At 43.5% G+C, this 27,920-nt stretch overlaps 1 protein-coding gene across 1 annotated transcript in view; it reads right to left on the bottom strand.

The window, feature by feature from the left end:
* The window catches only part of NUP188 (nucleoporin 188), a 43,089-nt gene that overhangs the window by 5,520 nt on the left and 9,649 nt on the right, over positions 1 to 27,920 (bottom strand). Inside the window, exons 5-33 of the mRNA XM_081151835.1 lie at positions 27,412 to 27,492; positions 26,890 to 26,934; positions 25,825 to 25,917; positions 25,562 to 25,681; positions 20,915 to 21,126; positions 20,089 to 20,203; positions 19,270 to 19,470; positions 18,319 to 18,408; positions 16,153 to 16,218; positions 14,934 to 15,053; positions 14,272 to 14,398; positions 11,993 to 12,145; positions 11,663 to 11,789; positions 11,370 to 11,457; positions 11,198 to 11,274; positions 10,351 to 10,465; positions 8,785 to 8,905; positions 8,589 to 8,655; positions 7,796 to 7,924; positions 7,308 to 7,447; positions 6,099 to 6,205; positions 4,886 to 5,092; positions 4,598 to 4,767; positions 3,861 to 3,930; positions 3,424 to 3,491; positions 2,808 to 3,003; positions 1,053 to 1,130; positions 656 to 741; positions 271 to 416 (exon numbers count right to left, since the gene is read on the bottom strand). Coding sequence (XP_081007961.1) covers positions 271 to 416; positions 656 to 741; positions 1,053 to 1,130; positions 2,808 to 3,003; positions 3,424 to 3,491; positions 3,861 to 3,930; positions 4,598 to 4,767; positions 4,886 to 5,092; positions 6,099 to 6,205; positions 7,308 to 7,447; positions 7,796 to 7,924; positions 8,589 to 8,655; positions 8,785 to 8,905; positions 10,351 to 10,465; positions 11,198 to 11,274; positions 11,370 to 11,457; positions 11,663 to 11,789; positions 11,993 to 12,145; positions 14,272 to 14,398; positions 14,934 to 15,053; positions 16,153 to 16,218; positions 18,319 to 18,408; positions 19,270 to 19,470; positions 20,089 to 20,203; positions 20,915 to 21,126; positions 25,562 to 25,681; positions 25,825 to 25,917; positions 26,890 to 26,934; positions 27,412 to 27,492 — 3,415 coding nt within the window. The remainder of the gene's footprint in view (positions 1 to 270; positions 417 to 655; positions 742 to 1,052; positions 1,131 to 2,807; positions 3,004 to 3,423; positions 3,492 to 3,860; positions 3,931 to 4,597; positions 4,768 to 4,885; positions 5,093 to 6,098; positions 6,206 to 7,307; positions 7,448 to 7,795; positions 7,925 to 8,588; positions 8,656 to 8,784; positions 8,906 to 10,350; positions 10,466 to 11,197; positions 11,275 to 11,369; positions 11,458 to 11,662; positions 11,790 to 11,992; positions 12,146 to 14,271; positions 14,399 to 14,933; positions 15,054 to 16,152; positions 16,219 to 18,318; positions 18,409 to 19,269; positions 19,471 to 20,088; positions 20,204 to 20,914; positions 21,127 to 25,561; positions 25,682 to 25,824; positions 25,918 to 26,889; positions 26,935 to 27,411; positions 27,493 to 27,920) is intronic.

The raw sequence follows: 27,920 nt of genomic DNA, 5'->3' as shown, positions 1-27,920 counted from the left end.
ATGCCCCAGTGGCAGGTTCGATCCCCAGTAGGGGGCATGCAGGAGGCAGCTGATCAATGATTCTCTCTCTCATCATTGATGTTTCCATATCTCTCTCTCTCTCCCTTCCTCTCTCTGAAATCAATAAAGACATAAAAAAATTTTTTTTTAAAAGACCAGAGTTCCAAGACTGAAAATTTACCCCCACAGGAGGAGAGTCTGGCTCTGCACCAGAGTGGCCCTGCCAGCAGGGACGGGAGCTGCTCCTGCCACACCCCCTCTGGTTCTCACCTCTCATCTCCTTCATCTGCAGCACAGTGATGAACGCTGAGAACACCTTGGTCTTGGTCTTCTCCATGAGCTGCCGGTCTGCCTGCAGCACTCCCTCCAGGATCTCTGTCAAGGGTGCAAGAATCTCGTCCACAGGACCTAACTCTCTAGAAATAACATGGGGTTGAGAAGGAGAGGAAAACACAGCTTACAGAAAGGCCACAACGGCCTCTGATCCAACTAAGGATGCCCACTGGGCATTTGGCTGTCAGTCCCACTGCATGATGGAAAGCTGGCCCATTTCATGCCCATTTCACCCCCGTCAGGAAGGCAGAGGGGCAGTCAAGATGGAACAGGCCCTGATGGCAGCGCCGGCCTGCAGGTCACCTCTCCGGACGGCGCTCACCTCTTCCACTGCCGCAGGAGGATGAGCAGCAGAGTGCACATCATGGAGCCGAGTCGCAGGCAGTTCACTGAGGCCGGGACCAGGAGCTGAGGTAGGACAGCAGACTGGTTAGAAGTCAGGCTTCCTGTGGGCGGGCCCAGCCAGAAGATTCCAGTTCCAACCACAAGGGACCTTTCGGCCTTTCCTAGCAGTGAGCTTAAACGGATGGGATATGAGGAGTGGCCAGGGGCTGGCCAAGCAGCAGCAGGCCTCTGCCCCTCCCCACCGAAGCCCCAGGCTGCCCAGGCCTACTAAGCCCTTTGACCTGACCACATGCACGGCTGCAGACTCATGAGCTGCTATTTGGCCTTGGAGACCTTCTCCCGGGAGGAATGTTAAATCTCCCAGACACACTTACTAACGCTCTGGTCCCATCAAGCACATCAAGAAAGAGCTGGCGACGCACTGCAGAGTCGGTCAGGTGCATTATCTCTGCCTGCAAGGGAACAGAAAAAATGTCCGTTGGGAAAATTTCCCAGATTTTAGAAGCCAAGAAATGTGGGGTCCTCTGTCAGGCAATTAGTCATTGTTAAGTCATTGTCTCCCTGATTCAAGTGGGCTTGAGGGCCCTGCTGTTTCTCAGTCTACCCTTAGATGCGGTCAGAATCAAACCCAGGTTCCCCTCCTCCTGATTAAGTCCTTTCTTTGCTCAGACCCTCTGAAGGCTGCCCCGTGCACGGGAAATACAAACACCTCCACAAGGCTTGGGAGGCCCCATGGGACCTGCACCAACTGATTTTGGTATCATACCCACTTGTGTTCCCTCTATTCCATCCCTAATGGCCTCTTGCCTCTTTCCCACTTCTGGACTCCTGCACTTGTGAGTCATCTGCCTAGACTACTCTCTTCCACAAGCTCTCCACCTGGAAGACTCCTTCCCATGTTCAGGTCTCAATCTGGACATCACCTCCTCAGAGAGGGCCTCCCTGCCCAGGCCTATCCTATTTTGGCGTTCACTGCCATAGCTTCCTGATTATTTCCTTTGTAGTGAGTTATCACACTCTGAAACTGTATTTCCTCGTGAGTTTCTTGACAATTTGCCTCCCTCTCAGGACACTCTGCATGAGATCAAAGACCCTGTCTGCCTTGCTCACTGCTGTAGCCTGGTGCCTGGCACATGGCAAGCACTCCATTAACATCCATTCAGTGAGTGGGTGGATGATCAATACCCTGGACTTAGCCAGACAGGCTTCCACGGAGGGGAAGATGAGGGTGGGATTTCTCAAGAACAACTGAAGTACTGCCTAGCGAGGGCCTCAAAGGCAGGCGACACACAGGTTATTCCCAGGGGGTGTGTGTGTCAATTATTCCCCAAAGACAGCTGAGCCTTCGGTGTATCTGCAGTCCCAGGCTCCATGCCCACTGTGCCACAGCAAGGCCCTATGCCATGCAGTTTGGCACCAGGGAAACAGGTCGCAGATGTAGGAGTATGCCTGAACCAAGGGGCACCGACCAAGCTGAGGCAATTAATGAAGCCGAGGAACTGCTCTGGGTTCCCCGGGAAGAACAGTCAACACCACGTCCTTCCTACATAGCATGATGGCATCAAGCCACTAAAAAAATACCGAGAAACAACGCAAACTCTTCTCAAATGTTAACTCTCGCTCTAAAAACCAATTCTCAGTAGACACACAGTACAGAGACAATGGCCTCTGTTCTTTTTCTAAGACCAGGAAATGCAGTTTCTAGGACCAGTGAAAATAAACAGCTCTCCAGAGGGTGCTGCTGCAGCTGTTACAGCTACCTGACTAGTCAACAAATATTTACCCTAGTGTGCACAGGGCACACGGCACAAGAAAGTAATACATGTGCATGTGAGGCAGATGAAGGGGGCCCCGAAGACCTAGCCAAGGCACTCTAGGGGCTGCAAAGGCAGCTATAGGAATCTTTTATGAATGTCTGAAGGGATTTCAAATTACTTTCCTTAAGGGTCTCTTATTGGACCCAATACCATCAAATACCCACAAGCCCTCACCTTTTGACACAGAACCTGTTACATTTAGCTCTCAGGAAAACACCCTGACTCATTCATCCCAAGGGGCTGTAACTGCTGGGCACCCCAGCTCATCACTACTAGGAAACCAAAGGGAAAACTCGCCCAGGAGGTTCTTACGTGACTGGTGGCAACGATGAGAAGCATCCTCCAGGCGGAGACCAGCATCTGATATTCTACCAAGGAGGTGCAGCTGTTGCCCTCTGTGTCGGCCATGTGAACTGCCAGGGACTTGACATACCCTGACCAGTAGGCAAAGCGTTTCTCACTGGAAAACTTCTTGAGTGTATCTTTTAGTGACTGGTCTAGTGAGCCCCTTGAGTGTCAAGAAAACACAAAACCCACCATTAGGTTCTGAAAGCAGAGGAGAATATGATGGGCACAGACCCTGTTGAGGCAGAGAAAGCAACCTCACATGGGCTAAAGGCAGATGGCTCCAGATCCCTCCAATGTGTGGGACTCATATTCTTGCTCAACATAATGGGTTAGACTGAGGCCTTTTCCAGGATTCCTCCTCCATAAAATTCCGAGCACATGGAGTTTGCTTCACAGTAACTCTGACAATCATAAACGCCATCAATGGACTGGCCAGGGACAGAGCACAGTGGCCCCCCATAAATGGTTCCAAACCAGCTCTCTCCTCTGACCCGGCTTAAACAGCCATGCACCCAGTAGTAGGCCACCATGGTCCCCTCCCAAACCTTCAATTAAACTCTCAAAAGGGGAAAGGACTCACTTAACTACATAATATATCTCCAGGCATATTATCTTCATGATTAGGGCACAGGTTTCCAGGATGCTGGGCTGTGGCAGGGAGAGCAGAGCAGACACTAATTACAAGGCGAGCCTCTTTCCCGTGTCCCCCCACAAAGGAGCGCATTCCCTGTTGAGTGTGATGAGTATCTGACTTGCAAGAGTAGAAGCATCAGGTCTACAGAGTCTCCAATTAAGTGGAGGAGACCACGGAGCCATTGACACAGAGCAGGGCATGCCACCTTCCTTCCCAAGCAAGACATCGGGAAGGGAAGCCAGCCCTCCCCTGAGAAGGCATTCCTAGGAGGAAATGTCCTGGCTGTTTCCTGAGGGGAAGTGTTGTTTTCTACAGCTCAGCCCCACAGCCCGGCCTTCCTCCCAGGAGCTGTCAGCCCCTGTGCACCCTCCACCACAGCTTACCTCAGACGTTTCTGAGGGAGGAGAGAGGGTTCCAAACAGGGGACTGGTTAAGTTCTCCCAAAACTTGGGTCTAAAAAGAAAATACATGTTGTACACCACACTTGCTCTCCTTAGCCCTTTCCCTCTCCACCTCCCTCTGGTGGTTGCTTCCCATTCTCACAGTCCCAGTCCTAACTCTCAAAGGTCACTTGCTCCTACAGAAATGTAAAGGTTCCAGAGATACAGTATGATTTTACATGGGTTTTCCTCTTACACACAATTGTATATTATAGAGTTGACCAATAAAAACTCTCAGGGTTCACTCCACTGTCCATTTCCCACAGCCCCTCAGAGAAAGTGAGGAGGGAAACCAGGACGCAGACTCCCATGTTTAGCCATTTTAAAGTTCCTCCCCTTTGTGCAAACAGGGTCCAATGAAACACAGCGTGTTCCATTCAGTTCAATGGCTCAGCAAGCCACACTCACCTGACCCTAGTTTCTCAAGAACAATGGGTATGGGTTGGCAGAAGGCAGAAACACAAAAGGCGGGAACTCTAAGGTTAACACACTTTTACCTCAGAGTGAAGATGACGCCTGCTGGTGGCAGCATTAAAAAGAGAGTAGCTAAGAGTGGCACTCCCACTCAGAGACTCAGGCACTGACGTGCTCAGTGATTCTTCACAATAAACCACCAAGACAGGAGCTACTGTTACCCCACCTTACAGACAAGGACAGAGCTCTGGAGGAGTGAGACCTACTTGGTCCTGAGAACCAGCATGGCACTGTCCCGCCGGTCCTGCCACAGGGCATGCAGAAAGGCGATGGCCGCACGGTGCAGCAGGGGTGGGCACCAGTATCGATCCTGCTGTGGGGAGTCAGTCAGCTCCAGCACTGCGTGGAGACAGCTCCATACCCCGAGGCTAAATTCCTGCAAGAGGGGCAGGTGAGAGTTCAGGGCCACAGCCACTATCAGTAACTGAGCACGCAGAGCCCAGCACCCACCTCCCAGGGGCCGTCTCCCAGCTTCATCCCAGGCACAGGCTCACCTTGGAGCCGTCACCGCCATCTTTCACCTCCAGATTTAGAAACAGTTCAATGAGGCCTGGCTGAGTCTCTACTGCAACCGTGAGGAATTCCAGGATCATGACTTTGATGCGCATGTCCTCAATCTTGCTCTGCAAGCGGTTCAGGAAGGCGTCTCGAATGGCCGCCGCATCATTGCCCAAGCAGGCATACACTGACATCGGGGCCACCTGGTGGAGACCAGGACACACAGGCTCAGAGCTCTACTTCCAGAAAAACCAACAGGCCCCTACGGAAGGGTGCTGGAGAACTCTCAGAAAATGGCCAGAAAGGGAAACATCCAGATATAATATAGCTCTGGGTCAAAAGGCACATCACCCCAAACTACAGCACAAGATGCCCAACAAGTCACAGGAGAACAGTAATCAACGTAAAAAGATGCACAACCTCTCTCATGGTTAAATAAACACAAAGTAAAAAATGAGATAACGTGGATATGCCTAATAGATTAGCAAAGATTAAAAAAACTGATGAAAGCATATGGCAAAGATATAAGACTTGGTGTTAGGAGTATAAACCATAACCATCCTTTTCGGAGCACTATTTGGAAATGTCTAATAAAAATTTAAATGTTCACTGACATCTAATTTTTAGGAACAGTAAACAAAAGTTTACAGAATTCTATGGACAATAATGTTTACTGTAGCACTGTTTATAACAGTGAAAGACAGAAACTAGCCACATAAATTAGGACACACCCGCTCGACGGCACGCCAGGCAGGCATGAGGGAGAGCGAAGCAGCTCCAAGCGTGCCGCGTGGGGGATAGCAGACACGGTGTTAGGTGAGGAGAGGATCACAGAACAGCACGTGTAGTGGAACCCCACTTCTGAAAAGAGCAAACGCACCCCCACACCCTTTACTACACAAGCACAGACAGACAAACCTGGGGCAGTGCGTACCAACCTGCTCATAGGGGATCTGGAACGAGGGGTCAGAGGTACCTTAACTTTCTGTTACATTTATCTGTATCATTTAAATAAACATTTTTAAATGAGTATGTAAGACTGTTGTAATTAGAAAAAAAATATCCTCATAAAACACAACTGTGTGTGTATGGCAAGTCACTTAAAAGTCAGAAAAGTCCAAATAAGCTGCTTTTCTTGGGAGAAGGTGAGAATGGTCACAAGCACAGAGTCGGTTTTCTGGGGCTTTGGTTGGTGAGGTGGGATCCTACCGTGGCCAGACGTTTCAGCAGCTGGATGGCCAGACGTGGCAAAGCAGGGTCATGTTTGTGGTAGATGTACTTGGCAAGAACAGCAATGAGGTTGTTCCCATGGGCCCCTGAAGAAGTACAGGGAATAGTTTAGACACCAAGCGTGCCTGAGCCAAGCTCTTATGAGAGGGTGCTATTCATAAAGGCTCACATGTGGGGGAATTTACTCTCAAGTATTTGGGGGACCAGAGCGAATCCAGGTGGCCATATCATTCTCTCTTCAGCAGCCCAGGGGACAAGCAGGATTAGGGGAAAAACAGCTCAATGCAATTCGTTAGGAGCAGAAAGAGCCCTGGCCAGTCTGGCTCGGTGGTTAGAGCATTGGCCTGTAGACCAACAGGTAGAGGGTTCAATTCCCGGTCAAAGGCGCACACCTGGGTTGTGGGTTTGCTCCCCAGCCCGCCAGAGCCTGTGCAGGAGGCAACCAGTTGGTGTGTCACTCTCACGTCAAATTCTCTCTCTCTCTTCCCAGCCCTCCCCCTCCCTCCCTTCCACTCTACTCTCTCTGAAAAAATCAATGGAAAAAAATATTCTTGGGTGAGGATTAAAAATAAATAAGCAGAAAGAAAGAGATTTTCAAGTAAACAGAGTCTTAGAGTCTTTTATCCTATGGGCTGCACAGAGGACACGGCACTGAAGTGCTGCTTGAAATGCAAAGACCTTCCTCCCACAGTGACACAGGTAGGACAGGTCAGACATCACCCAACACCTGCTTGAAAATGAGGGAATTGGGTCCCAGAGAGAATGAATGAGTAGTTTAAGGTCAGGAAGTAATAACAGTTAATACTTAAACAGGATTTCCATGTCTTACAGGTTATAATTTAACCTTCATTATAATCTTATAAAGTAGACACTACTATTATCCATTTTATAGACAAGAAACCCAAGGCAGGGATGTTTGATAATGTGCCCAAAGTCACACAGCTGTTTGCAGCCACACTTTGACCACGCAGTCTGACTTTGAACATGCAGTCCAATCATTCTGTCATCAGTAGGAGGCAGAAAGGAAATACAATCCAGTCCTCTTGTTTCTAAGTCCAGGATGGGAGCTGGTGATCGTTCCCAAATTTCAAGGAGTTAATCAGAAAATACCGCTGCCCCTAAAAACACAGCCTAAAGTGTGTACTTAGGGGCAGAAACGTTGCTGACTGGAAGAGAACACATACATACCGTGCTGTGTGAGGGCCTGCTCCAGGGGGGACACCACATTAGAAGGAGGCTTCAGCCGAATCACATTGTTGGTGACGGAGAATGCCAGTTTCACTGTCTTGATCAGCAGCTGGCCCTGCCCCTGGCCCTCTGCCCCATCACTAGGGTGCCAAATGGAAACCAAGGTTGATTCAGACAACATGACCTCATTCACAACATATGTGCTCTCATGAATTAGATTCCAACCATGCCAACCATAATCCCAGAGTTCAATAGCTTCTGGTAGAGGCCCCAGTCCAAACTAGGAGACAGGTGGAGGGAGCCATCAGCTCCCTCTGCTGCATGCCAGGCTACACAGCACCACTACGTAAAGCTAGGCTATGTAAAGGCTGTGTCCTAGGAAGAACGAGGTCATCTTTAAAAAACTACTGCGTGCAAACTTAAACTGGAGTTCTTAGAACATGCAGGCACAATAAAAATAAAGGGGGAAGGTGGGGAGGGAGCCCTACCTGCGGGGCTGAGCAGCCATGACCATGTCGATGGTGTCCACGCCGATGCCCATGATATTGATAACGGTCTGTCCTGCTTCTGTATAGGCCAGGCTACAGATACAGAGAGACTGCAGGCTGGGGGTGTGGCTGGAAGACAGACGCATTCTGAGTTACTAGGGAGCCGCCAAGCTTATTACTGGAAGGAAAAGCAATAGTCCAAACTAAACAACTGGACACCAATGATACAGATCAGCTCTTGGCCAGACAAAGGCACTCTGATCACTTTCTCTAAAGAGACTTGATCTTAAACATCACCCTAAGAGTCAATCTAAATGTCCATTAATGAATGGGTCTGTTTACTGAAAGTATGATTAATTCACACAATGGAATGCATGGAACCATTAAAACAAGAGATTTGTATGGAGTGGCATGGAAATAAAGTTACAGAGCAGTTAGTATAAGCAGAGGAAAAACCTAGAAGAATACACACTAACTAGGTAATAGTCATCTCTGGAAAACAGGTTTACGAAGGGCATTTTGCACTATTTTCCAATGAATATGTGTAACTTTAGGAAAGATCATTAAAAGTGATGTGTGTAGATACAACAGTCCCATTAGGAACAATGTCGTTCCCACTTCATTCCACAGGGAGAAAGGGTAAACAGTCCAGTGAAAAAGAAATCAGAACCTCAGAAGGTGGCTCTGGGCTTGACCTATGGAAGGCTGACGGCTCTGCACAGCACAAGCCCATGCTTCCCTTGGTGAGTGGCCATATCCACGAGCACCGAGCTCTAGCAATCACCCCTCATACCTGCTGTGCAGGTCTGTCTCATGGCACAGGTTCAGTATCGCATGAATCAGCTCCAGGATCAGGCAACCTAGACTCCAGCAAAGACACAGGAATGATGTGGCCTTGTGTGATGATGACCCTTATCCCCCAAAAGGGAGAGTAAGATCTCCAGGGAGCCAGAAATTCTTCAGACCTCCCCTGCCCAAGCTGTCCTCACCAATCTGTTCTCTCACGCCATGGGAGTTGTAGCGCCACTTGTGGTAACTGGGAAGCATCTCCTTCAGCACAAACATGATGCAGGGCACCAGTCCTTGGCTCTGGGTACTACCAAGCTGTCCCTACAAGAAACCATAATGTGAGGGCTTATGCCATGTAAGGAAAAGTCACTTAGTTATTAGAGATTTAACATCAAAACCATAGGTCCAAAGGAAATCTGGGTAAACCTGAGTCATCGGTGGGAAAAAAAGAAACATCAGAACACTAGCGCAGTGAGTGCACGCTGTAGGATTCTCCAGAATAGAGGAGAGGGAAGGACTAAAAAGACAGTGTGACAGTCACAAAAGTCACCTGCACAAAGGAGAGTGTTGTAAAGGCTAAATCTGGTCAGAAAGGAGGTACCTTAAACATAAAGGCTCTAGGACTGCCTATGATGGAGAATGCCCTTTCAGTGTCGTCGTCACCGGCCATCCCCCTGACCTCTACCTCACCGCACCCATCCCTGAAATACCAGACAAGAGATGTGATACTCAACATTCTTTGTCCTAATATTACTTGTTAACATCAGCTTCCTTATTAAAAATGGGGATTCTTGGGATATCTGTAATACTCTCAACAAGAAAGATTAAAAAAATAAAAATAAGGAATAAATTGAAATAGGGATTCTTTATTAACATATAAACGTCTGTATTTACACCCCTATCTCTATAAAAGACTGTTGCTGTCATTCATGACTGACTCCTGCAGGTAGGAAGTGTGCCAAGTGCTTTTCACATATGGCCCGCCCTCTCAACAACTCCAGGCGGAGACCACTGATCATGCCTGTTTTACAAAGGGTGAAAAATTCTATACTTGCCCAAGGTCATGCAGCCTAAAACGTAAACCTAATTTTCTGACTCCAAAATCCATGCTACACCAGTATTTTTCAAACTGAGTTGTCATCCATTAGTGCAGTGATTTCCAACCTGTTCCATCTCGTGGCACACGTAAATTACTAAAATTCTGGGGCACATCAAAAAATACATTTTTGCCAATCTGACCCAAAAAAAAGGTATAATTTTGATTGATCCACACTGGATGTCTACTGTTATGTTGGCTGTTGTCATTTACTTGACAATCTAAGGGAAGAGAGGTCAGTGCCCTGCCTAAATTGTCAGATGTTGCATGTTTTAAGTTCTTGAAGCACACCAGCGTGTCGTAGCACACCAGGTGAAGATCACTGCATTAGTGGATTGTGAGGTAGCCTTCTTAGAAAATACCAAAGAGCAAGCAGTGTCATATTGTGAAACTTTGTTTTAGGAGTATATATACTCACATATATAAAATGTACGTATTATCTTGAGCTACAGTCAAAATAGCTTGACAGTCAGTGTGTCACACCAAATGGCTGAGTATTCAACAACTTAGATAAAGCACCTGCTGTAGAATCTGGCACACAGCAAATACTCAGTACACACAAACCACTATCACCATAACTTCAGGACAACTGTTCTGCCTGCAGACAGGATGACAACAGTAGCAGAGGCAGGGAAACTTTTCCAGATGATTCTATCTGACCAGATTTTACCTTGACAAGAGTGGTGATCAATCGGAGAAAGGCAATAGTGACCCCATATTCGCCCTGGGGCTGTTCACTATTCATCAAGAGGTTTCCGTACCCTCCAGCATTCATCCCCTCCGCGCTGGCGAAAGACATAGGCAGAGGGAAAAAATGATGCGGTGATTTCAAGGTTGCAAGAAACTGTAATCACAGAGCATTCTTATTATTGTGATATGGCTTGAGCATAAAATAAGCAAGCTCTGCAAAGGAATTAATCAAGTTTAGGCAATTTTATACCCAGGATAAACATTAAGAACATGTTTTATTGATACGCAACCTCAAGAAGTTTAGTGAAAAATCAAATGAACATCAGGAAGACATTGTCTCATTAGCAGAAGAGAGCAAAGAGCGAGCGCTCAGGTCGTTAGACGGATCTGCACATTAGTAACTGGTCCGCCAGGAGAGCTGGGGTAGCCACAAAACGAGGAAAAGTACGGAATGACTCTGGCTTAAGAAAGGGAAGCCAGGTCTCTGGATCCTGATATCCCTGGATTCTCTAGGCTGTAAAGTTAATTCCCATGTACCTAAGGTGGTTGCTGCTGAATGAGAAATCTCTCTCTCCCCTCTCTGGCATTAGAGACTATGGAACCATCAGTGCTGGCCTCAGAGGAGAAGCCTCTGTGCCCCAAACCCCACTGTCTCTGTTGCCTTGTCCTTACTCATCCCTCCTATTTCCAGAGGGTTGAATAGCCAAGGAGCAGACAAAGTAAATGAGCAGAGAGAAGCTTCTTTAAAACTAACAAGGCCAGCCTGGACCCACAATGTCCAGGTGCTCCCAGGGAACACACTCTGCCCACCCTAAGCCCTGACTCACCTAATCATCTGACTCATGCTGGAGACCTGGTGGGCCATGAACGGTAAAAATCCTGTGTGACGAAGATCAGTCCAGACCTGAAAAGGAAAAAAAAACAGTCTAATGTCCTTGTGTCCTAAGGTACATACCCAGTACAACATTTTGGGGCTACTCTGAAGACTTGGTGTCATACCTTTGCTGGGTTCCGGGCAGCCAGAACAGTCAAGCAATTGACACAAGAAGCAATGACATCCACAGGGGGGGAGATCACTGTTGTTAACCTGGTTGGAGCACAGTGTACTATATTCAGTAAAATGAATAACACAACCTGTTCCATCACAAATATTTTCCATTCCTCTCTTCCCAAGTCCCTCCTTTCAGCAGGGATGCTGAAACAGAACAGCCCTAGCTGGGACAGTAATCACATCAGGGCTTCCCACAGACATGTGTGGACTTGAACCCCACGATGTGTGACCAGTCACTCACCGCTGCAGCAGCATGTAGATGCGGGAGGTGATGGGCAGGAGACAGTCTGCTATTGACAGATCTGTACTGATGACCTTATGGACCAGATCAATGATGGGTTTGACCCGCTGGCAGTGCTGAATCACATCTGAAGGGAAAGAAAGCCTGAGACCTCATGGAAAACAATTCCTTTAAGATCACTGAATAGTCTCTGAGACCCAGATAAACAAATTACACTCATCATAACCTGTATGGTTCTGAATTTTATTTTTAAATTCTGTTTACCCTCCAAATCCTCCAGGCATGTCTACTTTTCTTCCCCACAGTGATGTCTCCCAAAGCTGCCCTCACCTGCAGTGGAAACAACATGAAGCAGCATTTCAATCTCACAGGTAAAGAGGGTCCAGCTGCTATACGAGTATTCCCAGCGTACCAGGTAAGCCCTATCGTCCAGCATTACTTGGCCCACAGTGCCTTGAGGTATGCGAAGGTTGGTCTGACCCCCTAAGGAAGGAAGAGAAATTAGTCTACTATCTGAGAACACAACAGGAAGAGGTGACTCCTATACCAGACAGCAATATTTAATCATACAAAGATACACAAGCTCTCTTCCTAGTATCTAACATTGCTACAACTTTTTCCATTAAAAACAAAAACCAAAGAAAACACACCAAAAATCTCCCAAATAACCCTCTTTTCATTTGGGGAAATGAGTGTCTTTCCACCTGCCTAAAAGCAGCTGAGGGCAGTGGTATTACACTCCCATGATGACTGTGAAAAGACCACCACCTTATGGGACTGTAGGTCACTGTGTGGGTTGGTGGTGGTGCCAGGATCAGAAGAGCAAGGCTGTTCCTTTGACATTTGGCTCCTTGAGCACCTGGAGTAACATAAGCTTACAAGTTTTTTTTGTTTTGTTTTGTTTTAAAAAATGTATCTTTATTGATTTCAGAGAGAGAAGGGAGAGGGAGAGAGTTGAAATCAATGATGAGAGAGTCATCATTGATCGGCTGCTTCCTACACCCCCCCAACTGGGGATGGAGTCTGCAACCGGGCATGTGCCCTGACTGGGAATTGAACCTCAATCTCCTGTCTCCTAGGCCGATGCTCAATTGCTGCACCATGCCGGCCAGGCAAGCTTACAAATTTTAACTGGTCTCTCTTATGCACTGCCAGTAGGAAAACAAATTGCTACAACTTTCTCTACAACTTGACACTATGTATTCAAAACTTCTAAATTATTTTTTAAATTGTGGTAACATACACATAACATAACAATTACCATATTAACCATTTTAAGTCTATAGTCCAGTGGCATTAAGCACATTCACACTGTTGTGCAACCAATCGCCATCATCCATCTTCCGAACTTTTTTCAGCATGCAAAACTAAAACCGTCCCCATTAACTAATAATTCCCTATCCCCCATCCCTCAGCCCATCACCCACCATTCTACTTTCTGTCTCACGAATCTGACTACTCTAAGTATCCCATATGAGTTGAATCATACAATATTTGTGCTTTTGTAACTGTTTCATTCACTTAGCATGTCTTCTAGGTTCCTCCAGGTTATAGGAGGTGTCAGAATTCCCTTCCTTTTTAAGGCTGAATAATATTCTACTACATATAGGGTTAGAGTTAGGGTCAGGGTCAGGGCTAGGGTTAGGATTAGGGGTTAGGAATATAGGAATATTCCAATATATGTGTGTGTACATATATATACAGGTACACACACACATATATATAAGCACACAGATACACCTTTTGTTTATGAATTTCATATGTCAGTGGACTTAAAATTTTTATTGTGTATACTCTTTTAGCCAACAATCCCACTTTGGGGATTCTATGTACTAAAAATAAAAGCACCAGTTTATATAGGTTTATGTACCAAATGCAGCATTGTTTTTAGTGGCAAAAACCTGACACAGCCTAAATTTTCTTTAGGAGAAAGATAAAAATTATGGAACATCAAGAATAATTATGTAGTTACTAAAAAAAAAAAAAAAAAAAAATTGAGTCAGATCCATCTGTAGTAAGACTGGCTTGCAGAATAAATTTTTGAAAGTATACAGAAACGTGTAAAAGGACACAAAGCAGCCCAGCCGGCGTGGCTCAGCGGTTGAGTATCGATCTAGGATCCAGGAGTCCGCGGTTCGATTCCCGGTCAGGCACAGGCCTGGGTTGCGGGCTCAATCCCCAGTAGGGGGCGTGCAGGAGGCAGTCGATAGATGTTTCTCTCTCATCATTGATGTTTCTAGCTCTCTCTCCCTCTTCCTTCCTCTCTCTAAAACCAATAAAAACATTAAAAAAAAAAAAAAAAGATACACAGCAAACTCTTAACATTGATTCTTTAATGGAGGCAGTTCAGGAGAGAGAATAACTTCTTTAAATGTATCTCTGCATTGTTTCCCTTGTTACTGTGAACATGCATTACTTTTTAAATAAAGCAATCTAATGATGTAAGAGAGTGGGAAACTGACTAATAATTTATCAACAAATCAGCAAGCAGAGCAGAGATGGAACTGCTTTAAAGGCACCTTGCATGAAATAATGGAAACAGCAATGAGGTCTAAATAGAAATTGGTGTGAAAGAGGGTACTAAACCAGGGTCTCTTTATCTATCTTACCAAGCGGGTAAAGGAGTTTGGGTGTTTGCCTCCGCCAGAGAGTTCCATCTTCATGGGAGATCACGTCGTGGGGCTTGTGCTTATAAAGCTCATTGTAGAAAGACATTTTGTCCAAGAAACTATATACCTGCCAACATGCAGAAAAAACCCAGCCACACATTTACCCAGGGGTCGTGTAAGGGGCTCCACATCTGCCTTTTTGCTCCTTCAGCCAGACTGGTATGTGTAGACCCTCAAACTTCTTACAAACCCACCACTATAACTCTTCTTGGAGATGCCTCTGCACTCCCTGCCAAATCTTCACCATTCTTTAACTCAAGGAGCCCCACGCTCCAGAGAGTTGCATCTCCAGAATAGTATGGTCTTTATGACTCAAATGACATTTACTATACACCTGGTTTTATTAGCTATTAATTTCTTATCTCTATTCTCTTCCAACTGATATTAAGGAACTTATATTTTGTATTATTCCCGCAGTATCTATAGTAGGTACTTAATGAAAACATTTTTATTTAATTTTATAGAATAGAAGCACTATCTTTGGCATTTTCATTCAACTTCAGAATAATTCTTGCCATAGCAGTGGGATTTCAATGTGGAAAGTAAAATGGATTTCTAAAAACTATCTCCCACTCTCTTTAGGCATCTAACTGAAAACTTACCTTTTTGGCAGTAGACTTCCCTGATACCAGGGCTCGTAGCAATTGTAGGAGTGGGGAGAGGAGATGGGGAAACATTCCACATACACTGTCCAGAATGATTCCAAGACCAGAGGTTGGCTCCTATGGTGGAAGGGGAGAAATCACTGAACTCCACATTATCTACAAATTAACATACCTCCCTAGTAATTTAAAACTTCCATATTTCCACTGAAAAGGGCTATCAACAACGGACTTGGCTAGGACCTGAAAAGGGACTCCTACTGCCTCCAGTGACCTCTTCCGGCCATCCTCCCCATAGGAAGACAACATTGTTCACCTCTGCATGACATGTGTCCACGAAAGTGAAAAGAACCCAACCACATGTCAGCATTTAGCCACCATACACTACTTGACAGATCCTCAATCTAAGTATTATGTCATATCAGCTTCTCCCAGAAACACTGTAAGCTGCTGTTAATGCTAAGACTAAGTACTGGTGAGAAACTGTTCTCTGCCAAATTCTTACTCTAACCAGCTAAAATATATTCTGACAACTCGTTGGGGTCACAACCTCCAATAGTACCTTCAAGAGTTACAGCAATGAGCCCTGGCCAGTGCGGCTCAGTTGGCTAGGCGTCATCCCGTGCACCAAAAAGTTGCCAGTTCAATTCCCAGTCAGGGCACATGCCTGGGTTGCAGGCTCCATTTCCAGTAGGGGCGCGGAGGCAGCCGATGGATGTTTTGCTCACATCAATGTTTCTCTCTCTCTTTCTCTCTCTAAAAATCAGTAAAATATATATTTTTAAAAAAGAGTTACAGCAATGGGAGCATTTAAGATCTTGCTCCTTGGTATGTCTTCAGTTTGACTCAAATGCATAAAAATTCTCCAAAAAAAAAGTTACAGCAATACTGGTGCCTAAGACACACAGTGTGAAATACTTAGTAGGTAGGACAGATAACACGCTGGTTAATGCTGTGGACTAAGACTCAAGGCAGACAGGACTGGACCCCAATCCTGCATGTCTAACTGGGGACCCTGGACAAGTCACCTGACATCCCTGAACATCACCTTTCCTCATATGCAAAATGGTGATGATACTATCTACTTCACAGATTTGTGTAAAGATTAAATAAGAAAATGGACATAAATGCTTAGTATAAGACCTTTCACAATGCAAGTGCTCGATAAATTCTTTTGCTACAGAGAATACCACAGCATGACTCCCTCTGGCATACTTACAGTTCCCCAGAATAGTTCTGGAAGTGAAGGGTCTGCCAAGACTTCACATGCTGTGTCGATTATATCCTGTTGAGGGAGGGGAAAGACAATGGCTTATTTTCCTAGGTGAACCAGTCTATCTTTTTTTACTATAGTTTATAGAAATAAAAACATCAATAATATCTCATTTATTATGTCAGGAAGAACTCTGGGTTTAAAAAGTAAGAGTGCAGAATACCTAGAGTGTATATTTTATCTGTTTTATGAAGTTAGGCAAATTACATTCTCTAAACTTCAAGTTCTTTGTAAAACGGTGACACAATTCTTTGCTTCACAGTATTTTCACAAGAATTAAATGATAACGTACAGGGAAGTGAACTGTAAATTTTCAAACAGCAGATTCCAGATGTGGGGCAGGAATCGTATAAGATAATCCTGCAACAGTTTGTCACACCAAAAAGCAACAGAGCTATCAAAATATGTGAGGGCAGTGTTAAATGGATTCAGAAGCGAATCTAAAAAAGCTCTTACTGCCTGGCCGGCATGGCTCAGAGGTTGAACATCGGCCTAGGATCCAGGAGACTACCATTGGATTCCCAGTCAGGGCACATGCCCGGCTTGCGGGCTCGATCCCCAGTAGGGGGCTTGAAAGAGGCAGCCCATCTATGATGTTTCTCTCTCATCAATGTTTCTATCTCTCTCTAGCCCTCCCCTTCCCCTCTCTAAAAAAATCAATAAAAACATATTTAAAATAATAAAAATAGCCCGGCCAGGCATGGCTCAGCGGTTGAGCATCGACATAGGATCCAGGCGATCGGGGTTCGATTCCCGGTCAGGGCACGTGCCCGGGTTGTGGGCTCGATCCCCAGTTAGGGGCGTGCAGGAGGCAGCTGATCAATGACTCTCTCATCATTGATGTTTCTATCTCTCTCTCTCCCTCTCCTTTCCTCTCTCTGAAATCAATAAAGATATATTTAAAATAATAATAATAATAAAAATTAAAAAATAAATAAGCTCTTACTAACCAAAAGTGGGGCAGTCTGAGCATAAGAATAATAACTGCAATGGATTAACTAAAACAAGGCAAATATGTTTAAATCATGAGTTCACACTGATATGTAAAAACTTTAAAACCCTCACTAGCCACCTTTGGAGAATGCTAGGGAAAACAGAAATACAGGAAAAGCAGAATATCAAATAGTTAAAGAGACGAAAATTTTTTTTAAACGGAGGTATAACTGACATACATATTAGCTTCAGATGTACATAATAATTTGCTATTTGTATACATCGTGAAACAAATTTCTTTTTTATAGCAATGTTCCAACCACTAAACATAAGAGGAAAGACAGAATTAGGACAGCGCCATTTTGTAAACCCTCAGGAATTAATGAAACCAGGCAATAATGTGCCTACCACAGTGGACAAAACAGTTATGGACCAAAAGACAATTGACAGGCTTATCAACCAATAATGGGGAGACCTTATTTATTTAGATCCTGCTCCAAACAAACTTATGACAAATTTATGACATTTATAAGGTAGTTAGAAATTTGAATCCTGATTTGATATATACGGATATTGTGTTTTTAGATATAATAATGACTATGCAGCTTTACTAAAATATTCATAGATGAGATGAAATGGTGCCTGGAATTTGCTTCAAAATAATCAGAGGGTGGGGGCGAAATGAATAAGCTCAGCTGTGAAGCTGGTGATGGATCATAAGGGCTTATTATACAATTTTGTCTACTTTGGTGTAAGTTTGAAATGTTTCATTTTTTTAAATGCTGCAAAAGAATATTTATTAGCACCCACAGATGTTTAGGACATATGCTCTAGAGAGTAAAAAAATGAGGTTACAGAATAGGCACATACATTGTGACTCCTTCTCTAGAGAAGAATTATTATGTTTTTATGTTTATGTGCAGAAAATATCTGGAAGGAAATCCATCGGAATGTTGAGAGGTTATCCTGTGTAGTGGGATTACACTTTTTTCTATCAGCACTTTCTGACTTTTGTATCATTAATATGTATCATTTATATAATACAATGAATGAAAACAGCAATAAACAAACTACATCTGAGGTATATGGGTGTGTGTTTATCAGCTCCAAAGTGGTATCTTGGGGATATGACTGCAAAGCTAGGCAGTGTAGATAGCCTCACAGAAGCCAGACACTAACCTGCTGATTGCCCAGTGTGTGCAGCTCCAGTGAGGTCAGAACGAAGGAAAGGAGTCCATAGACACACATGCACGCGGTGCTGGTGGTGCACTGTAATGGCAAAGGAGTCCATGAGAAACTGCGAACAACACAGCTCTCCCCAGACTCAGCATAACCCTATCACCTTAATATAGTCCTTGTGAACAAACGGGAAGGGAAACCCAGGCTCATAATTTTCCTAATTTAGTCCCAAGATAAAGAAGACAAAGGAAGAAAAAAGAAAGCAGGAACCAAAAATATTAAAAGAATAAAATCGAAAGGGAATCACTTTCAAAATGATCAAAGTTTTCATGGGGAAGAAAACCACATCCAGCCTACAGAAAGGACAGTCTCCATGGGCTGATACAAAGTGTGCAGCTGCCTGGACTGTCACTAAGATAAATCAACCAGTGCCAACAAGTGGGGCCTGTTGGCTGAGGTTGCGTTTGAGCGTGTCAAAACAAGCTGACTAGGCTGTCATCCAAACTAAGCCCCAACACAAGACGCAAGGGAACTTCTAGTTCATCCTGTTATAGCTGAATGAAAAAGCTCCCCAAAAAGATTTCTCCAGTCTATATGGCCAAAGCTATCTTCTAGGAGACATACTGCACTGGCACAGAGCACTAAACTGGCAGAGAGTCAGACAGAGTGAGTTCAAGCTGTATCCACCACTAAGGGGCAATTATTGTTCCTGTGGGCAAATTTCACCTCCCTGAATCTCAGCTTCCTAAAGCAAAAACAGGGATGCTGATCCATAGTGCAAAAAGTGATACGAAGATAAAATAAGGACAGGCAGCGCTGAGCAGTGTCTGTAAAGATCAGTTGTAACACAGTCATCATTCTCCACATCACTGCCGTAACTGATTACTATTAATGAGCTTCTCCTTGCTTTTTGCCATTCTCATGCTCAAACACCAACAGCCTGAGCCTCACATCATTTCCTCCACTGGCCAGAGAACGAAGCAGTCGGGTCAAGTACTGAAATACGTTCAGCTGGATGGCCGTGCCACCTATCTTCCGGACAACACTGCTTGTCTCTTCTGGATTCAGGGTGTGGCGAAGGAGAGCCCAGGCCAAGAGCACTGGGGCATGATGTGGAATGTCCCCAAAGGTCAACATCAAACGGTCCATATCCTAGTGAAAAAGGAAAACATATGTCAATAAAAAGAAAGGATCAGGGCCCCTCCACAGGGTCCTTCATCATGCTGAAGTTTTCCCTTCATCCACAGTGGCCCCTCTCCCTCATCGTGGTATTTTACTCGACCCAACCCCCAGCTACTTCACTAATAAACACCTCAAGTACTCTTCCCTTTACCCACACTTTTTCTTAATCTAAGATTATGAAATACACATTCAGCTGGAGACTCTACAAATTTTCCCTGATCCTTCTTGAACTTTCTCTGCTTTCTCCTCATTTTCTATCTTTCTAACCATCCCATCTCAGAGTTCTTCCCCTTTCCTCTTCTTGCACAGGCTCCATAAATACAGACAACCCCCAGGGTCTGTCCTTGGGACTCTTTCGTCCTTATATCCACTCTCTGACGGACTCCGCTCATTCTCAGAGATTCCACTATCACCTCTGTGCAGATAACTGACACATCTGAGATTTCTTCTGGATCCAATTAACTTCTTAACAATGCAGAACCTCAAATTCCACAAGAAAAATTTTATGTAGCGTATAGTTGAGTGGTTAAAAACATACTACTAATTGTGAAAGGTCTGAAATAAGAAAAGTGGCTGCTCCAAGTTCACCTGACAAATAAGCCCATCCTGGGCAAACTGGTGCAGCTCCCTCCTGTCATCCAAAGCGCACTTGAGCAAGGACTCAATATCCATGCCTTCCACCAGGATAAGGGCACTGAAGTAGCTGGAAAGGAAAACGTGTCATGAATGCTACTCTCACCCCACTGGAAAATAGGTGAAATGTTAAGACACTTCAATATCAAACAAACTATTATTGGGTTATTTTACATTCTTTCTAAGTTTTCTAAATCCGGTATGCGCTTTACACTTCCAGCACATCTCAGTTTGACCGGCCGCATTTTAAGTGTTTAGCAGTCATGCGTGGCTTGTGCCTACCAAAGCAAGATTGAGTCCCGTGGGCTTCTACAGCCTCCAGTTCATCTGACCCAATACATTGTCTCACTGCTCAAGTGTGTATCTTGGTCCACAGAGGGAACAGGTCTCAAAATGTAAACATATCCATTGCCATAAAATTTAAAGTCCATAAACTGATCGCGAAGTGGACAGGGAACAAATCTGCCTTCGTTATCATGGTCTCAGCATTTGCAGTGCCTGGCCTGCAGCAGGTGCTCAACAAATCTTGTTGAGTGAATGGATGAACCTCTTAGATCAAGATGGTAGTGAAACACTCGAATGCAGTATTTCCCTTGAGAGAACATGTCCTCTCAAGCCGTCTTTACTCCCATATGACCTGGACCGTGGCAGCACACCCATCTACTTCCCCACCATCAAGTGAAGAATCCTCTTCCCTCGCCCCTCGCAGGACCACTCTAGTGTCAACATAGCACAATACAAGGTTGCACAAGTTCTATGACCACAATTCACTCAGACTTACCCAATCCGATCCACAAAAGGATCCATGGTCTCATCCACCAGGTGCCTATTGGTCTGCCTACTACCAAACCCCTGCTCTTTAAACATCTTGGTTAATACCAATAGGTCATTCGGTGCCATCTCAAAGTATGCATAATAAAGGAAAATAATTTCTAGCAGCATGGACTGTTCCCGAAGGCACTGGACAAACCAGCGAGACACCTGGCGCTCAGTCTGCATAACCAATAAAAAAAAGGGAGAGAAATAAAGTCAGATTTTAAAATGTCTTTAAATTTGTAAAGTTATTTTTACTAGGTAATACACGTGTAGTAGTCCCTGTTACCTGCAGGGGGTATATCCCAAGACCCTCAGTGGATGCCTGAAACCATGGATGGCACTGAACCCTATATATACCATGTTTTTTCCTATATATACATACATACCTATGATAAAATTTATCAATTAGGCACAGAAAGACATTAACAATAACACTAAAGTAGAAGAATTATAACAATACACTACAATAAAAGTTATGTAAATGTGGTATTAAGTAAAGTAAGGGTTTCTTGAACACAAGCACTGTGACACCAAGATGACTGTCTGATAACTGAGGCTACTATGTGGGCAATGTATACAGCGTGAATGTGCTGGACAAAGAGGCGGTTCCCTCTTGGGTGGGTCAGAGTGGAACAGCTCAAGACTTCACATCACATTATTCTGAATGGCGTACAATTTAAAACGTACGAATTGTTTATTTCTGGAATTTTCCATTTAATATTTTTGAACCACAGCTGACCATGGGTAACTGAAACTGCAGAAAGCAGAACCACAGATAAGGGGAGACTACTGTATAAGAACAGGGTGGCCCGGCCGGCGTAGCTCTGTGGTTGAGCATCGATCTAGGTTCCAGGAGATTATGGCTCGATTCCAGGTCAGGGCACATGCCCAGGTTACGGGCTCAATCCCCCGCTGGGAGCATGCAGGAGGCAGCCGATCGATGACTCTCTCATTTTGGATGTTTCTCTCTCTCCCTCTCCCTTCCTCTCTCTGAAATCAATGAAAACATATTTTAAAAAAAGAGAGATAATAGGGTAAAAAAAGTCTCCCTTCCTACAGTTCCTATTGCCCATCCAAATCTCTCCCCAGAGGCCACCACAGCTAGAGGTCTGTCTCCCATTCCATGAATGCGCCATACACTTTCATTCACTCACTCCCGCCTTTCTGTCCACATACCCACCCACCATCCACCCCTAACCCAAATACCACAGCACACAAACTCCTCTGCACGTTATTCACTTAGCAACGTATCTTCAAGCTTATGTCCTCCAACAGCACAGTAACCATTTCCTTATTCTTCACCCTTCTGACACCTCGTGTAGTCTACCAACAGGCCCCTTGCTATTTTCAATGAACACTACGTATTACTCCGCTGCACCGGAATGCCATAGTTTATTTTAACCTGCCCACTTGGGTGGGCATTAAGGCTACCACCTATCTTTTGCTACTGAAATCAATACTGTATGGTGAACAGAAAGACAACACAAAAATCAGCAGACACAGAAGATCTAAACAATCTCAACCTGCTGATATTTATAGACACCACACCCAACTACTGCCAAATGCACACTCTTTCCACGTGTTCATGGTAAATTCACCAAAACAGATCATGTGATGAATACATACCATGGGGCAGCAAATTTAAAAAACTGAAATAACACAGAATGTGTTCTTTAATCATAACAGTCAAATTAAAAATCAGTAACCATAAGATATCTAAGAAAACAGCCAATGTTTGGAAATTAAACAACATATTTCTAAATAATACAAGGGTCAAAAAAAAAAATCACAAGGGAAATTAGAACCTATTTTGAACTGAATAATGAAAATACAATGTATCAAAACCTGTGGAATTAAGCTAAAAGCCATGCTTAAAGCAGCATTTATAGTGACTTATTAGAAAAGATCTAAAATCTCTTATCAAAGCTTCTTCCATAAAAATTTAGAAAAAGAGCAAACTAAATTCAAAGTAAAGAGCAGAAGTCAATGAAACATGAAATGGACAACCAATACAGAGAAGTGGTAACAAAAACTACCATTATCAGCCCAGCTGGGCGTGGCTCAGCGGTTGAGCATCGACCTAGGATCCAGGAGATTGCGGTTCAATTCCCGGTCAGGGCACATGCCCGGGTTGCGGGCTTGATCCTCAGTCAGGGGCCTGCAGGAGGCAGCCGATCAATGACTCTCTCATCATTGATGTTTCTCTCTCTCCCTCTCCCTTCCTCTCTCTAAAATTAATAAAGACATACTTAAAAAATAAAAGCACCCAATTCTATTTAAAAAACAACAACAAAACTACCATAATCAGAAATGAGTCAGGAGCCCCAGCTGGTGTGGCTCAGTGGATAGAGCACTGACCCATGGACCAAAGGGTCTCGGGTTTGATTCCCTAGGCTGAAGGTTCTCCCTGCCCCGTCAGGTGAGTGCAGGAGGCAGCCAGCGCGCGCGCATGCGTGTGTGTCTCTCAAACCCCCCCCCCCCCCCGAAAAGCAGTGGAAAAACCTACCCTTGGGTGAGGACTGACAAACAAACAAGAACAAAAAACGAGTCAGGAGGCACAGCCACAGATCCCACAGAGAGCAAAAGAATAAGAAAGTATGATTATTCTTTACACAAGTAAATTTGACTACTTATGTGAAATGGATAGATTCCCTTAGATACACAAATTACCAAAACTGACCCAAGAAGAAACAGGAAACTAGCTCTATGTCAACTACAGAAAACAGAATTCAGAGTTTAAAACGCTCCTACAAAGAAAACCGTAGGATAAGGTGACTTTACTGGTAGATTCTATCACACACTTAAGAAAGGGATAATACCAATGCTATACAAATTCTTTCAGAAAACAGAGAAAAATAAATATTTCCCAACTTATTTTATGAGGCCATATTACTCTAATACCAAAAACAGACAAAGACATGATAAGAAAACTATAGACAAATATCCCTCGTGAATATAGGCACAAAATTCCTTTAAAAAATTGTTAAAATAAGTCAAATCCAACAATGTATAAAAAGCAAAATATATTATGACTAAGTGGAATTTATGCCAGGAATTCAAGATTGGTCTGACATCCCAAAACTCAATATAATTCACTATAATAGAGTAAAAAAGAAAAACCGTAAGATCACTTCAACAGATGCAAAAGAAAATAGACAGAATTTTAACACTCATTCCTAATAAAAACTAAAAACCCTCAGCAAACTAAGACTAGAAGGGTATTTCCTCATTTGATAAAGGGCAACTATAAAAATAACTCACAACAACATACTCAATGGTAAAAGCCTGGATGCTTTCTACCTAAGGTGAGGACCAAGGTAAGAACGTCAGCTCTCTCTCCACTTGCATTCAACACACTAAAAGAAGTCCCAATCGGATAATAAGGCAAGAAAAAAAAATAAAAGACATACAGATCTGAAAAGTCATACTGGGCTTATTCACACATATTCACATACTGGACGTGATCACGTATATGAGAAAATCCTATTAGAAAAAACCTACTAGAATAAGTGAATTCATCAAGGTCACAAGATATAAGATCAACATATGAAAATCATTTGCATTTCTAAATACTAATAATGAACTGGAAAATAAATTTTTTTTAAATTTACAAAAGCATCAAAAAAATAAAATAAATATTTAAGAATTGCCCTGGCCAGTGTGGATCAGTGGTTAAAGCTTTGGCCCACACACCAAGGGATCTTGGGTTCAAATTCCAGTCAAGGGCACGTACCTGGGTTGCATGTTCAATCCCTCACCCCGGTCAGGGCACATGTGGGAGGCAACCAATCGATGTGTCTCATTTCAGTGTTTCTCTCTCTCCCCCCACCCCCTTCCACTGGCTCTCAAAAAAAAAAAAGCAATGGAAAAATGTCCTCGGGTGAGGATTGACAACAACAAAAGAATAAATTTAACGAAAGACATATAATACTTGAATAGTGAAAACAATAAAACCTTATTTAGGTAAATTAAAGAAAACATACATAAATGGAGGGATATACTACAGGTTCATGGATTGGAAGACTTAATAACATTATTAAGACGGCAATTCTCTCCAAATTGATCTATAGATTCAATACAATTCTAACCAAAATTGTAGCAAGTTTTTTTTTTTTTTTTGAAGAGACAAGATGATTCTAAAGTTGATATGGAAAAGCAAAGGACCTAGAACAGCTGAAACATTTGAAAAAGAACAATGCTGAAAGACTTATGCTACCTGATTTCAAGAATTACTACAGAGCTATAAAAATCAAGAAAAGAATAAATAATAATAGTATTAGTAATCTAGAAACACAGGTTGGTTTTAGATTTAGGATAAAATAACCAGACTAGCGTCACACACTAAATAATGATAATAAAGAAGATGAAATCTTGAGTTCAGAGTTCCACTAAGCACTAAAGGAATATTTTAGGTAAGAAGAGAAAGTAAATTTTTGACCCATCTGACATATTTAAATTTTTCTCAAGACCGATAATCTATAAATGTTTTAAACGAATAAAGGAATAAATAATTTAACTTGGAGCTCTATGAGAAAGGGCATATATATATATATATATATATATATATATATCATGCTCCTAAGGATTGTAAGAGGGCACAATAACCACATACCATGAGGTTTCCATGTGTCTCCCATGTCGGTGCTTCAGTTCTATAAAGCTCTTCAAACTGCTGTCTATATTTTGTAACGAGCTCCTTCTCTAATTTATCAACACAGTCTGCATATTCAACCTTTAAAAAAAATCCAAAACAGGGAACTTATCCCTACAGTGAAAGGCAAATATGCAAATGAATGTGAATACGAATAACATAAAGTTATTTAAAAGAGCTGAATTTTACAGGGTGAAGAGAACCAAGAGCACTGAACCGCTTACCCTATAGGGATGCCTTTCATCTTGGAAATAAGTGAGAAGGTGTAACACACAACGAAGAATACACGTTCTTTCTTCGTAGTAATAATCTGCAATCTGGGAAGAACCCAAAGATTCAAAGTCAGCTACTCACCATTGCACAGGACATTCAATTGTAAATTTACTGATAAAGAGATCACTTAAAGGTGTGAATGAAAAACTTCAGTTTATAATCAATTACAGCCCTGGGTGGTGTGGCTCAGCTGGTTGAGCATCAACCCAGGCACAAAGAGGTCATGGGTTCAATTCTTAGGCAGGGCACATGCCCGAGTTTCAGGCTCCATCCCCAGTAGGGGGCGTGCAGGTGGCAGCCAATGTTCCTCTCTCATCAATGTTTCTCCCTTTCCCTTACTCTCTCTCTCTAAAATCAATAAAAACGTATTTTTAAAAAATAAAATATCATTAATCACAGAATTGGAAACATAGTGTTAGGCCAAAAAAAAGCAAAAGACCTTCATGAACTGGGATACAGGTAAAGTCATGCAAGATAAAAGCAATTATTTAATAATATAAACAAGTTTTTCAAGCAGTGAGAGTATTCAAGTAACACACAATACTATAAACTGACAGCCAAATACATGAAAGCAAATATAAAAACACCACTGGTATATGTCCTAATTCCTTATAACTAATGTACTTAGCTTTCACTAAATACCAAGTAGGAAACTACTTCAAAAGTCACAGTCAAATTCCATTTTAAAATGAGATCCTAGGTGAGAAGATTGCTTTGAGAGGTGGGGGGAGATAAAGAAATACAAATTAATCCTGTTGCATTTAGATGTAGAGAAAAAATATCCATTAACCAGCTCTCACCCCCAATGACTGAAGAATCTCCTTTGGAAAAGAACTCAGCTGGTTCTGGTGGATAAACACCTCTTGTTTCACAAGTGAGTTAATAAGCATCCTCATTAAGACCTCAGTGCTTACCCAACAAGAGTCAAAAAGCCAGCAATGCTCAGGAGAACAAAGTCAAGAAACTGGTGGCACCTAATTTTACATCAAAGAATGGAAATGGTGACTACTACTGACCTTCAGGATTAAGGCCTGGCTCTGCCTCTCATCTTGCAATACCATCTGAAGGAAAAAAAGAAAAGTTAGGAAGCCATCTTATTAGCAAAACTCAATCCACAAAGGAAAAAGGTAAACATCTTCACCTCACCCTTCAAGATTGCCCCTGGATTTCTGCAAACATTTTTTACCTAAGTATATACAAGTCTGTGCTCAAATCCCTGCCCCCCTCCTCTGGCCTCAATTTCCTCGTATGTAAAATGAGGAACTGGACAGGTTAAATGTTGTCCCCGATCCACTTCAGCTCTGATATCCTGAGACTCTGTGATGAGCATGTCAATCTCTGACCTCTCCCCACCTCCAAGTCTGAGGACAGACCTCAGCTTAAGCACATTTTTTTTTTTGGCCTTCAGAAAGTATTTGCTGAAAGTGGCTTTATCTGATCACCTACCTCTGTGGAAAGGAACTGGCACCAAAACCCTAAATTATCTAAACAGGGAAATGGATAAAGGCACGAGGACGGAACTGCATAGACCCACAGACCTTCAGGGAGTCCCGAGTGCCCCTGTAATCCTCCTGAAGGTAACACTGGAGCAACTGCACGCTCTGCTCTTCATCAAGACCCTGAAATGCAGCGGTCACAAGTGAGCAACAGCCACCCCAGCTCAGGAACCACACACAGGATGCAAAGCATTCTAAAGACCTGTCCTCTGAAATGAACACAGAACTTGAACAAAAGTCCTTTTAAAGATTTCATACAACGTAACAATTTTAACCAAAACAAGAGGAAAAAGGAGAAAGTCACTGGCACGTAATCTATGTGACAAATGTGCATGCCAGAGACACCTGGGCCTATTCACCACGCACACTACTACAATAGCAGGCATGCTCTGGGTCTCCAAAATTAAAAGGATGCAACTACATACTTAGATACAGTCTAGTCAATTTAAAGAGCACCACATGGATGCTGAAGAAAACACTAGGGTACATAGTAAACGGGTCATGCAAAGTGATTCGCCAGAAGAGTTGCAATCTGGGTACTTCTGAAACAC

Source organism: Miniopterus schreibersii, assembly GCF_964146895.1.
Source record: "Miniopterus schreibersii genome assembly, chromosome: 11".
Lineage (NCBI taxonomy): Eukaryota > Metazoa > Chordata > Mammalia > Chiroptera > Miniopteridae > Miniopterus > Miniopterus schreibersii.
Note: the sequence above shows the minus strand (reverse complement) of the source record. Positions and strands in the feature narration are given on the sequence as shown.